The sequence below is a fragment of the Salminus brasiliensis genome, chromosome 23 (assembly GCF_030463535.1).
Source record: "Salminus brasiliensis chromosome 23, fSalBra1.hap2, whole genome shotgun sequence".
Taxonomy (NCBI): Eukaryota; Metazoa; Chordata; class Actinopteri; order Characiformes; family Bryconidae; genus Salminus; species Salminus brasiliensis.
The window spans coordinates 27,477,590-27,491,390 of NC_132900.1; the positions used below are offsets into that span (position 1 = coordinate 27,477,590).

The 13,801-nt window shown below is 45.8% G+C and overlaps 1 protein-coding gene across 1 annotated transcript in view; it reads left to right on the top strand.

Moving 5' to 3' along the window:
• xkr4 (XK related 4) overlaps window positions 1-13,422 on the top strand; it is an 81,134-nt gene extending 67,712 nt beyond the window's left edge. The window contains exon 3 of the mRNA XM_072668569.1: window positions 3,016-13,422. Within this exon, the coding sequence (XP_072524670.1) occupies window positions 3,016-3,971 (956 nt within the window). The 3' untranslated portion in view covers window positions 3,972-13,422. The remainder of the gene's footprint in view (window positions 1-3,015) is intronic.
• The last annotated feature ends 379 nt before the right edge of the window (window positions 13,423-13,801 follow it).

Here is a 13,801-nt window from a genome sequence, read left to right on the forward strand (position 1 = left end):
TTAGTCCACTTCAGGGCTATTCACTGAACGGCCACTTTATTAGAAACCCCTGTCTTGTAGCTCCCCCATTGCTGGTGACTGCAGCCCATCTGTTGATGCACTGCTTGTGTTAGCCGTACGGTAGTCCTTCATGAGTAGTTCGTTTCTGACCGCAGAACTGCTCCTGGCTGGATATGTTTGGGTGGTGGCCCACTCTCAGCCCAGCAGTGACCTTTTCACCAATCAGGTGGGCCCCATAAAGAGGCCCCTCAGTGGCAGTAGAAGGTACTAAGTGAAGAAGCATCACTCCTTACTCTTCTTTCTTTCTCCTCCTCATTCTTCCTATCTCACCCTGTCTCTCTTCCTCACTTCTTGTCCCCTCTCTCTGTCTTATCTCTCTCTCTCTCTCTCCCTCACTCCCTGTCCTATCTCCCCCTACTTCTCTCTCCCTCGCTCCTTCCACCTCCTTCTGTCTCGTCCTCTTTCGTCCCTCCCTCTCCCTTATCTCGTTTATCGCTCTCTAGCTGTCTCTCCTCTCTCCCACTTCTCTCTTTCTCCCTCTCTCTTCCTTATCCCCCCTCTCTCTTTCACTCGTTCCCCCTCTTATTCTCCCCGTCTCTCTCCTCCACTCTCCCTCTTTTACTCTGTCCTTCCCCCTTTCTTTCACTCCCTCTTTCTTCCCCTCTCCTTATTCTCTCTGTCTCTCTCTCACTCCTTCCCCCTCCCTCATCCACCCTTCTTTTTTTATCTCTCTCTGTCTCTCTCTCACTTCCTCTCTCTCTCTCTCTCTCTCTCTCTCTCTCTCTCTTTCACTTCCTGTCTCTCTCCCCTCTCTTCTTTCTCCTTCTCCCTTCATCACTCCTTCCCCCTCTTTTTCTCTCCCTCCCTCTCCCCTCCTCTTATACTCCCCCTTTCTTCTTTCTCTCTCTCACCCGTTCCCCCTCCCTCATTCTGCCCCCTCTCTCTCTCTCTCCCTCCCTCTCTCCTCCTCCTATTCTCCCCCTCTCTTATACTCCGCCTCTCCTCTCTCTCTCTCTCTCTCTCTCTCTCTCTCTCCCTATCACTCCCACTTACTCTCGCTCTCACTTCCTCTCTCTCTGTCTCTTTCACTTTCTGTCTCACATACTTCCCTCTTCATTCCTGTCTCTCTCTTCCTCTCTTTCTCTCTCTCTGTGTCTCTCTCACCCATTTCCCCTCCCTCATCCTCCCCTCTTTCTTTATCTCTCTCTCTCTCCCTCTCCTCCTTCTCTCTCCCTATCACTCCCCCTTACTCTCTCTCTCTCTCTCTCTCTCTCTCTCTCACTTTATGTCTCCTATACTCTCTCTTTCACTTCCTATCTCTCATCCCCCTCTTCTCTCTCTCTCTCTCTCTCTCTCTCTCTCTCTCTCTCACTTTATGTCTCCTATACTCTCTCTTTCACTTCCTATCTCTCATCCCCCTCTTCTCTCTCTATCTCCCTTCCTCACTCCTTCCCCCTCTTCCTTTCTCTCCTCTCTCTCTCTCTCTCTCCACTAGAGCGATCACTCCATCAGTGTGAGCTCTTAGTAACCATGGTAGCGGGCTCCTCACAGTGAGCTTGAGTGTCACAGTTATAAACACACACTCCTCCTGCCTCCGGACCCAACCGGGGGCTTTATTACACTCAATCAAGCCCAGCCCCCCCGTCCCCATGGCCCCACCAGCCCCGCCACCGCAGTTTGTTAGTTAACATCTCGCTCGGCCACCTAGAGTGAAATTCCGAATGTAAATAAGACGTTATCTCGAAGAGTCTTGTGTGTGTGTGTGTGTGTGTGAGGAGGGGGGTGGAGAAGGTAATGAAATTCAGCCTGTCTCACGATTCATTCTCCAGAAATCAGCTCTGATTTAGTCTGAAGCCTCGGCGTAGCATGACTCAGCACAGGCTTCCGATATCCACACAGCTCCGGCGCGGCAGTGATTCCAGGCCGCTGATTCACAGAAGCATCTTTCATTAGCCTGATTAACCTGATTAGCTCCCGTAATCGCTTCAAGAGATAATAACCACATCAACTGCATAAACGCACTCCTGCACTGACTGGCCAATTTATCGGAAACCCCTCCCTTGTAGCTCCACCTTGCTGCTGTACAGTTACAGACTGTAGCCCATCTGTTGATGCACAGTGTGTGGTGGCCATCCGCCAGCTTTCATCATGAGTGGCCGTTTCTGACCACACAGCCGCTCGTGGACACCCTTCCGACCTAGCTGTGACACGGAAGACATGACCGATACACTCGCACAGACGCCACACACACTGCCATGTCAGTGTCCCCGCAGTGCTGAGAACGCCCCACCACCTACCACAACTATTATCTGGTCAGCAGCGGTCCTGTGGTCAGAGACTGACCAAAAATGCCAAAAATGAGTTGGGTAGCAGGCAGCTGACCACCTGCATGGCAGCACACATGCCGCAGTCTGTAACTGTATACCCATATAGTGGACAGCCTCATTAAATGGCCAGTGAGTTTGATGTAATTCTGCTGTCAACTGTATACAGTATGTTGACAAAGGTTTTGGGACACCTGCTCATTGCATTGCTTCTACTGAAATCGTGGGTATTAAAAAAAGAGTCCATCCTGCTTCTGTTGGAGTAACTCTATGTTGGAGTCTCTACGTTCCAGGGAAGGCATTGTACTAGATTATGCAGCATTGCTGTGAGGATTTGATTGCATTCAACGTGTACTTGGTTTTTGTGTCATGCTATTCCCCTTACACAGGCCACACCCATTGCCTGAACCACATGGAACATTTTCTGTAGTGAGAATGACATGGGAAAAAAACTTGGTGCCAATAAGTGCAAGTCCTATTCTATTGGCAGTACTTTCTACATGAACATGAACCAATTGGCACCATGCCTAATGGCAGGCATGGGCTAGAGGCTAGAGTCACTTTTGGTCGATGTAGTGAGCCACGAAGTGCATTGTGGGAGATTATAGTGCCCTATAAAACACCCGAGTCGTCCCAAAGAAAGTTTATCTCACTTGTGTCCTTGTGCTTGTGCTCTCCCCTTCACTTCCAGGAATGACGGCGGCGGCCTCTTTGGTCTCCCTGGCCTGGGCGCTGGCCTCCTACCAGAAGGCCCTCCGTGACTCGCGCGATGACAAGAAGCCCATCAGCTACCTAGCGGTCATCATCCAGTTTTGCTGGCACTTCTTCACCATCGCGGCACGAGTGGTGACCTTCGCCCTCTTCGCTTCGGTGTTCCAGCTCTACTTCGGTATCTTCATCGTGCTGCACTGGTGCGTCATGACCTTCTGGATCGTGCACTGCGAGACCGAGTTCTGCATCACCAAGTGGGAGGAGATCGTCTTCGACATGGTGGTGGGCATCGTCTACATCTTCAGCTGGTTCAACGTCAAGGAGGGCCGCACGCGCTGCCGGCTCTTCATCTACTACTTGGTCATCCTGCTGGAGAACGCGGCGCTCAGCACCCTCTGGTACCTGTACCGGATCCCGGCCAGCACCGACGCCTTCGCCGTCCCCGCGCTCTGCGTCATCTTCTCCAGCTTCTTGACGGGCGTGGTCTTCATGCTCATGTACTACGCCTTTTTCCACCCCAATGGGCCGCGCTTCGGACGCTCCTCCAGCCTCACCCAGCTCGATGAAGCCTCAGCTGCTTTCGCCATGCCTTCGGAGGGCGCCACCAACTCCTTGCGTTCCAACCGGGGTGGCACGCTGGCGCGGGACGCCGACCGCGAGGCCAAGTACGGCACCGAGCGAGACGGGTGCGTGCCTGTCTTCCAGGTGCGCCCAACAGCCCCGTCCACGCCGTCGTCCAGGGCGCCGCGGCTGGAGGAGACCGTGATCAGGATAGACCTCTGTCGGAACCGCTATCCGGCATGGGAGAGGCACGTTCTGGACCGCAGCATACGCAAGGCCATCCTGGCCATCGACTCCTCACCCACGCCCCCTAGGCTGCAGTACAAGGACGACACTCTGGTCCAGGAGCGTCTGGAGTACGAGACCACGTTGTAGCTCACGCTGTGGAGACACACACACACACACATGCTGACCCACATAGATTAGCATCCATTAACAGCAGGACTGTGGCAATAACATTATTACTAGTGGAGTGTACTGTAGAGGTGGTGCGTAGCGTCCAGCCCAGCTCAGCTCAGTCCAGCTCATGATGTTGATTGTCATGGACTGGAAAAGGAAAAAGACAAACCGAGAAAAAATGGACGACCGAGGAAAATAAGGAACAGCGTATCTGTTGGTGGAAGGATGCTTGTAATCTTTTTTAAACTGTACGACTTTTTTGGTTCCATCGGTTTGGATTTCTTGTCCCCCTTCCCCCCCTTGTTTTTATTACTCGTGTCTCGTCAGGGAATATATTGTTTTTTTAGGACCTCTTGTAACTGGTCCCGTCCACTAAGGTCCATTTCCTCCTCGGCGTTGTACAGGTGTCTGGATATCACCACCTTTAAACACTACAGGCCATTCAAATTTGATGAATGCAACACTTCTCCACTGGCTTCTACTGACTTCGACAGGTCCTCCTGGTCAATGCGCTTAACGTCCATTAAAAAAAAGGCCTTGCGTCCACCAGTCGTTCACGCATCAGTGGATCGAAAACCGCGTTGACGCGACTAGACATGGCTACCTGTCGTGCTGGAGGAAACAGGAGGGCAGCGTCTCCATGGCGACAAAGCTCACGGAGACAGAACGTCCTTGTCCAGGGTGCTGAAACCCGCAAACATCAGCAAAACCTCTCCCAGTGCCAAAAACCTGGAGCCCACTGGACTCCACAGTGGACCGCGAGTCTCTGCCACTAAACTGTATATAATTGAAAAAAAAAAAAGAAAAACCAGGGCAGCATTTCAATCATCTACTTGAATCCTGTATAAAAACAAACAAACAAACAAACATAAAATATACAAAGGAAAAAAAACACATACACAGTCGCCACTTGCTGAAAGGAAGCCACAATGTCCGTCCTCTTCTCTCCTGAAGGAGACACCAGGCCAAGAAAACTCTTTCTGGCAGCTCGGCCCGATGGCGGTCTGTGGCCGAAACGGATCTGTGTGGTCCACAAACACACAAACACACACACATACACATTTGTACTCATATGTCCATAGATGTACTTATAAGAATGTGTGCTTATAAATACGTCTAGAGAATACATACCTGTGGACATAGAAGACGCAACCTATTGACACACACTTACACATTACATACTACACACACACTCACACACACACACACTGAGCAATCTACAGCAGCATCAGCGGTCACTAAGTGGAGCCAGGATGAACTTCAGCCTCCAGAAAGATTAAAGATACAGTGTTGGTTCTGGAGACGCTGCTCAGCAGGGGCGAAGACCACCGTCCTGCATAGTTTATTACTTTCTCCAGAGGGCCCAAAGTGGCCAAGAACCACCTACTTGGGTCCGATGGGGCTGTTAGACTGACATGCCAACTAGCAGATGACGGATCACAGTATTCAGTGCTGGATGTGCAGCAGAACATTGCACTGCATTCGCATTTGATTGCATTCACAAGAGCTAGGTGAGGTTGGATGGAACCCTCCCTATAGCCAATGCTTAGCACTGGGCAAGGTGACCCTAGACTCATGTACGGCTGCCAAGGAGTTCCTGCTGGCAGTGCTTTTCTCTGATGAATATACAATATGTGCGGTTAAATAGGTGCACCTGAACTCCTTGTACCCCGTACGCAGGCCTACGCTTCAGGCGTTTATTTAACTGCACAACTCTCTCATAGTTTCATAGACCCTAAAATTTAACCTTGAGGGACTCCACATAGTATGCCAAACTATTACATACAAATTCATAGCAGCTTCTGCTATAATAACAGGATTACTAACTGAAAAATAAATCGAGGGTTCGAAAGGTTAAAGCAGCATTATGTGAGAATTGGTAATTCTTGCGCTTGGGCTCCCCCTACAGTCAGGAAGTGTAATTCACGCTGTTAGCCACACCTTAAGTACACATGCATTTCTGGGCAAGCTGAGAGATACAGAAGCATCACTAGCAAGGAAAGGTAAGGAGTAGTATTACAGGATTTTACACAGACGTTATGCTTCACCAAAGTAACACAGTGCAGACAGCAGCGGCCGAGCCGCAATATAGCCACGACGTAGACGTTGCTCTCCCTATCCCAGGTCAGAGAAACCCTTTTTAGCACAATGATTTGAAGCTGTTACTGTAAGGCAAAAATGCTACATAGTGTCACTTTAATGCCACGTGGTTTGAGGACGTTTTGATACCCGTGGTTCAACGCAGGGTGGGCTCATTAAAAGGAATACCCCAGCCTTTTTTAACCTGCACCTGTAGCATCCCGTCGACTGCCACAGGCACCGACTCAACTGGTCGACTCGCTGACTCAAGACACACTTCTAATAGAAGCCAGTGAGCAGATGCTGAAGCAAGGGGCACCGTATGCCGCGGATAGCAGGCAGAGATGAGGTGGAGTATTCCTTTAATGAGTCTCTGAGTTGAGTCAGGCGTGCCGGAGCAGGGTAAACACTAAAACGCAGGGCAGGTGTGTGCCAGCTTGAAGCAGGGCAGGGCTGCATCAATAGCATCCCTGAAAGCAGTCTCGGTGCTCTGAACTCAGCTCCAGGCGCTAGAGCGTCTCCAGAAATGGAACACTGTATCTTTAATTCTGCCAAAAGCATCCTCTCTATATCAGAAAGGGGAAAAGGAACAAAAAAGGACAACAACATTCCCATTTTTCCTTTTTTTGTTTTTTTCGGTTGTAGGTTGCAAGTGCTTCTTACTGTCTTTCGTGTAGGGAATCAGAAGACACGTCGGCGGAGGCATGCAGAGACGAAACAGTACGACAAGCACACGGCTTGAGCGCGGCGGGAGAATCTGTCCTTTATTTTGTTGCACTCACACTGGGGCGGTGGGGACGGAGGGGGAGGGGGAGGGCGGTACTGTGCAAGTTTGATGCTCTTGATGTGCCTGTTGTGAATTGTTGAAAATCTATCTCATCGTCACGTGGGTTTGGGATGGACTGTGTGGCTAAGCGTGATTGATTTGGGGGGGGGTTTGCATTGTTTTCGGACAGTTTTGTACTTCTGCCTTGTTTGGTCGGCTTCGGAAAGTGTACTTTTCATTGTTTATCTTGTAGTTTATGGATTTCGAAAGTGTTCTTGGCTCATTACACTGCAACCACACATTCGGCCTGCGCTGTATGCTGTGAAGGTTCGATTTGCAAGTCTTTTGATTCGATTTACGAGACTTTAAAACCCAAGCACATTTATTTTATCAAATTTTTTTGGGAATTGTAGCTCAAATATGTTTAGAAAGCCTCCCTACTTTAAACGCAATACTTTCAACCTGATTTCTATCTGTTGTGCCTGCAATCTACACCTGATTACCACAGACCATAACAGACAAAGCAGACAAAAATGCAATAGCCATGTGCTGAAGCAAGTGCCCATTGACTTTTAATGTAAATGTGCTTTTAGCTAATGCAATTTTTGCTCGTTTCTGAGCACAGGACACCTGTCGAATTTATTGCCTGTGGTAATGGACTGCATGCGACAGGCGTTGTCGGATAGAGATTATGTTGAAACATGCTGAAGTATTCCTTTAACTTCATGGTCTGCCGAAGCACTTTTTTTTTTGGAGGATGTTTCGGAAACTGCAGCTTTGAAAATCTCCCCAGTCTCCTGAAAAGGAATCCTTTGAGCCTGATCTCAATCTGGTGCATCTGCAGTGTTAGCTCAATTACCCAGACAGTAACTACTCGCAACAGTAGTACTAGGACAGTAGTTATAGATGCTGAGAACACCTCTGCAAGAAGCCAGTGCGCAGATGCTAGTGTGTTTTGAGAAGGAACCCGTGCTTGGTTAAATGCAAAACCACATTTACAACGATCAGCCATAATATGAAATATTTATTAGGTCCACCTTGTGCCGCCACAACAGATCTGACCCCTTGACGCATGGACTCTACAAGGCCTCCGAAAGTCTGCAAGTTGCAAGGTGGGGCCTCCATGGGTCGCATAAAGAAGCCCTGTTGTCCTTCCTTGGAGCACTTTTGGGAGGTACTGACCACTGCATATCGGAAACACCCTACAAGACCTGCCTGGTGTTTTGGAGATGTTCTGACCCGGTCGTCTAGCCATCACAACTGTGGATCAGATTCTTCAGACTCTTCAGACTGTTCACTTGCTGCCTAATATATCCACCCCTTGACAGATGCCACTGTAGAGGAAGATATTTAGAAAATTAGTGGTACTAATGTTATGGCTGGTCGGTGTAAAGCATAACATAGTCAGTGCTGAAGTGCTAAAGCAAGTGCCCATTGACTTCTAATGTAATTGTGCTTTTAGCTAATCGGTTTTCCGCTCTTTTCTCAGCACAGGGACACGTGTTGAATTTACTGTCTGTGGTAAATGACTGCATGCGACAGATGGGTCAGATAGAGGAAATATTGAGGCCTGTTGAAGTATTCCTTTAACTTCATGGCCTGTCATAAATGTAAACTTCTATCCAGTCTCAATACTCTGCAGTATCTTCTGGCGCAAATAGTAATCAATCATAGGCACAGTCATAGGCCCACGAAACGTCCACCGGACTGCTGGAGGTTCATTGCGATTGGCCCACCCATTGTTTTCGGACCAAATATCCTTCTTAGCACTTACTTAAAAAGAGGCAAAGCACAAGGACCTGAAGAATTCCAAGAATTCAAGAATTCGCACACAAGGCTCTGAATCCAGAATCGGATCTGATTGGGATCTGGAAGCTCATAAATAATGCATATGCTCATATTTTTATTTCGGTGTCACCCTGAACACACCGCCTCCTGCGCAGTTGTGTATTTGATCAGGCGATGTGTCGTGATGTCAACAGTAGATAGGATCTGTTTTCTCAGTCTGTTTGTTTTTTGGGTTTTTCGCCTTGTTTTATCGCCTCTCCTGCAGCCGCTGGATCTCGTTGACCTGCTCCTGTCAACAGCAATCACCAACACCTCCGAGCAGGTGTTGACTGTTGTTTACGTTTCACTATATAATCTCTCCCACGTCCCCTTAAACGTCCCCGCATGACAGCGCTACAGAAACCGCAGATTGGCATACCACCCTTTAACCCATTAAACTCTCGGCTTATTATTCCTTTAATAACCCTTTAAACCTTAAAGGAGAAGTTTGGCAAACATTTCAACGAACAGGACTGACCACTGACCTCAGATGCAGTCGATCGGTCAGGACATGTTTGAGTTTGATTGATCTGTGCTTCTTTAGTTTAGAACGGGAGGCGCTACGCTAATGTCGCTAACAAAGACTGGACTTAGACTGTCACCAATCTCGTGTCCGATTAGGGCCACCAGGGGCCCTAAAACATATGATATCTCTTAATTGATTGCATATATGATTTATTTTCTCTCGATTTATATATTCACAACGTTAATTTACAAGTTTTTATGTTTTTTAATTCATTTTGATTAATTGACATTAGGTAGGATGCCGCTTAGGTAGCGCCCCCCGGTGTTCGGAAAGGATCCTGAAAAGGCTCAATAAAGGGTGTAGAACTTGGCATGAGGTCAAGCTAATGTATCATCACATTATAATGGCACCATTCTTTCCAACCTGACTAGCTTCGATTAGCTAGTCAACCTCCTCAACACAGTGCATTTGATAGCATGGCATTTTAAAACCCACCTCCAGTTATGAATAACTGACGAAATATTGACGAATATATGATTAGTTGGCGTATTTTCACGAAAACAGAGTTGTGCACTACAGTTTCTTGGGGTTTCTTTTGCTAACATTCTGTGAAGCTAGTCCAAAGTAGCATTGATACCACTCACCAGGTGCATGACCCAACCCACTAGTTACAACTATGTTGCTGCTGTCGCGCAAAAACCACATAACTCTACTCTTATGCCGTTTTTTTTTACTTTTTTTTTTTTAAACCATTTAAATCTGGCCGTTGTTTTTAACATTTTCTCAGATTTTCATGACAAACAAACCAACAAAAATGCTCCCAATTGCTCCGATTTCTTTGTACTTAGACTTCCATTTAAAGTCATTTCTTTATTTTTTTTTTTGTCTGTCGCCTGTCCAAAAGTTGCCATTTTTGTGATACAAGGTTTTTGCACGACAGGGAAAATACTACTGTACTGTATCATGTAGAAGGCATACGATAATAGCTGACTCTAACACATTAGCTTTGCAGCAGAACTAAGCTATACGCTAACGTTTAAGCTAACTTTATTTTGCGCTTCCAGTCGTATCTTTCTATTTGGGTTTTCCTTAAGCAAATAGCTCCATCTGCCACCATTGTATTCCTTTCTGGGAAGACTAGAAATTGTACAGATAACCTACCTCAACACGGTCCAGTAAACGGAGTGCCCAGCGCCTGTCGAGCTAAGGGGATGGGTGGCTAATTTTGCTAGGCGAGGGGTTCTCCTGTTTACGCCCAGCTCATCAGAAAGGCAGTTCAAACCCAGGATTTTCAGATACTTCACACTCAATAAAGTGATGAAATGAATGGATTTGATTCAAACGTCGGGATTCGGACATTATTTTCTTACTTTGGGCAGTAGCTGTGTTGCAGGAGCTGTGGTTTACTCATGTGGAGGTGGCCTACACGTCTGAATCAAGTACATTCAGCTCGTCACCTTTTTTTTGGTGTACCAGCAAGCCGCAGCCGCCCGGAAGACCGGTTCCATTCATACTGCAAAACCATGCAAGCTGCTTCTATGAGTTTTGTTTGCCTTAAAGAAAGTTGGCCTTTATTTACGTTCTTTTTCAGTTTGGGGGTGTTTCTTTCGCTTGCTTTTTCGTATCCTAAAGAAGCCCACTGCTGACCTCTGTTCCCAAAGAAAATGATGCATGGCTACCATAGATACTTAGGCTGGGTTCATGGCTTAGGTGGCCTTCAGCCTTCTAACATGGCGGATAAGAAGGCCGTAAGATTCTGCTTTTGTACATAACTCTTTATTTTACAGAGGTTACAGAGGTTAGCTTGGATTGCCAGACAGCCAACACGCTTCTAGGAAAGTGGCAGGTTTCCAGCTCCACCACACCAACTAACAGGCGCCTGTGCTGGCCAACATCGCTTAAGAGTAATGAGGGGAGACAGCGCCATCTACCCACCCGGAGAGAGCACGGCCGATTGTGCTCTCTTGGACTCCGGCTCTTAGACCACTGAGCCAGTCTGAGCCTTCAATTTTTATATCGTTTATAATTTCAGAGTCCTGCATGTCTGTGGGGGCCTCACGTTAAGTGTGAGATCTGCCCCGATTGTCAAGTCTGTTCAGATTTCCGAAATCCTGCAGTGTGTACCAGTGTGACTTTCTTAAAGTGTGGGTATAAGATAGCCTAGTTAAGCCTAGAGGTAGTAAGGCCTAAAAATGAGATCATTCAGTTGTAGCACATGAGTTCGCAAACTGCGTGAATGAGATAATACAGTCATAGCCACAACTTAGAAAGCACAAGGTAATGAAGTCATAGTCATAAGAATGAGATGATTCTCTGAGATTCAATTGAGATGAGATGATGTGGCTATGACTTAGTGAGGGTAGCTATGGCTTTGGTAAGGTGTGAGAATGAGATATTTCAGTTGTGGCTATGGCTTAGTAAGGGTAGCTATGGCTTTGGTAAGGTGTGAGAATGAGATATTTCAGTTGTAGCTATGCCTTAGAAAGGGTAGCTATGACTTTAGTAAGGCGTGAGAATGAGATATTTCAGTTGTGGCTGTGGCTTAGTAAGGGTATCTATGAAATAGTAAAGTGGGAGAAGGAGATATTTCAGTTGTAGCTGTGGCTTAGTAAGGGTAGCTATGACTTTAGTAAGATGTGAGAATGAGATATTTCAGTTGTGGCTATGACTTAGTAAGGGTATCTGTGAAATAGTAAAGTGGGAGAAGGAGATATTTCAGTTGTAGCTGTGGCTTAGTAAGGGCAGCTATGACTTTAGTAAGGTGTGAGAATGAGATATTTCAGTTGTGGCTGTGGCTTAGTAAGGGCAGCTATGACTTAAGAATGAGATATGAATGAGAATGAGACTTAAGAATGAGATATTTCAGTTGTGGTTGTGGCTTAGTAAGGGTAGCTATGACTTTGGTAAGGCGTGAGAATGAGATATTTCAGTTGTGGCTGTGGCTTAGTAAGGGTAGCTATGACTTTGGTAAGGTGTGAGAATGAGATATTTCAGTTGTAACCATGGGAGGGCATGCAAACCAGATAAAACCAATATAATCCATCCTAGACCCAGCTTAGTGAGGGACAGGACTGACATCATTTAATTATAGCCACAACAAGCAGTCACGTTCACAACTTAGCAAGTCACAGGAGCAAGACAGCTAGGTCATAACCGCAACTTAGTAAGGTTTGGGAACAAGATAATTAGGCCGTAACCCTGAGTGAGTAATAATATTTGGCCACACATGAATAAGTTGTATCCATGCATCATTTTCATTGAGGAAAGTCACCAGCAGGGCTCTGTTGTATACCTCGCCAGCCATGGCAGGGTGAAGGGTGCATGATGCTAAGCTTTCTGTTTGCGGCGGTTAGCTTTTCATTTGACTTACTGTGCTTCTACTATGGGCGGGGTGAAAATAAACACACCGGCATTTCCGTTTTGCAGTCTTACAATCAGACGAAGTGGCGCCGTTGTGGACGTCACAGACAGCACTGTTACAAGTAGCGGAATTAATGAACTGTTGATAAACAAACTAGAGGAAAAAAAAAAGAACGGATGTGGAAAGTGTGATGGTACTTGTTTTTTACTTTCATACATGTATGCAGACAAGACGAGCTTGTTTCATTGAGCAACATTATATGGTTGTCACCATTAGATAATTAGATAATTAGATGAACTAGGACGGCATAGGAGCGTAAAAAAAAGAAAAAGAAAATACATACTGGACTCTAGGGCTGATTAGTGGTTAACACCAGAGCACGGATTTAGTACAAGCACAGTAGTTTGATGAACTTGGGCTAGATGCATTCAGTTAGGTCTGACCTAATATGATGTACAGATGTTCTTGGTATTTCAGTTGCAACGGAAGCTCACCATAGTGAATTGCAAATGGCTATTTACCTGTAAATAAATGTATGTAAATGTACATGTTTAAAAAGAACATTCCCTTTTGAGTCCTGACTGTAAAGGGTGTCTGTTGACTAGAAGGCGATGCCACAAGAATGGCAGTTACATATGGCGTAATACAGAATAAAACTAGTGTGGTGTATGTGATGTATTAAACGAGAAAAAAAAGCAAAACGATAAAAAACTGTTCATTATTGGTCTATTGAGTAAGTTGCATTGTGTGATGAAAGTCTTAAGTGCTTAAAATGCATTGAATCTGTTATCTGATTTTATTGTAAATTGAGGAGTAAAAACAGAAAAACATGACATTTTTGTATATATTGGATTTTTGTAAATTTTTATTTGATTCTAATGCAACACAAAGTACCAAATTCATTTAATAAAGTACACTGTGGTCATTTTATCCGTCTCCTTGACTACTTTCTTTCACATAAGACTCATGAACTGATGGTCTGGGAATCAAAATGAAGCAACGAAAGCGGTCTACCGTGAAAACAGTCTGTTCGAAGCCATCGGCTTTTGGGTAACTTTGTTTTTTTGACTTATTTGACTTAGCATCTCAAAATAATTCTCACAGTAAAATTATATATTTAGAGTATCCAAATTCAGAACTTATTTTCTCAACTTTTACTTATATTTTAAATATCTTAAAATATTGTCTGTAAATTCAGCTTAGTATCTCACAATAAAGGGTTATTTTTGCAACATTTTTGATTTAGTGTCAAAAATGTACATTTAAATTTTAGTTGAAATTTTAATTTACTATTTTGAAATAAATAA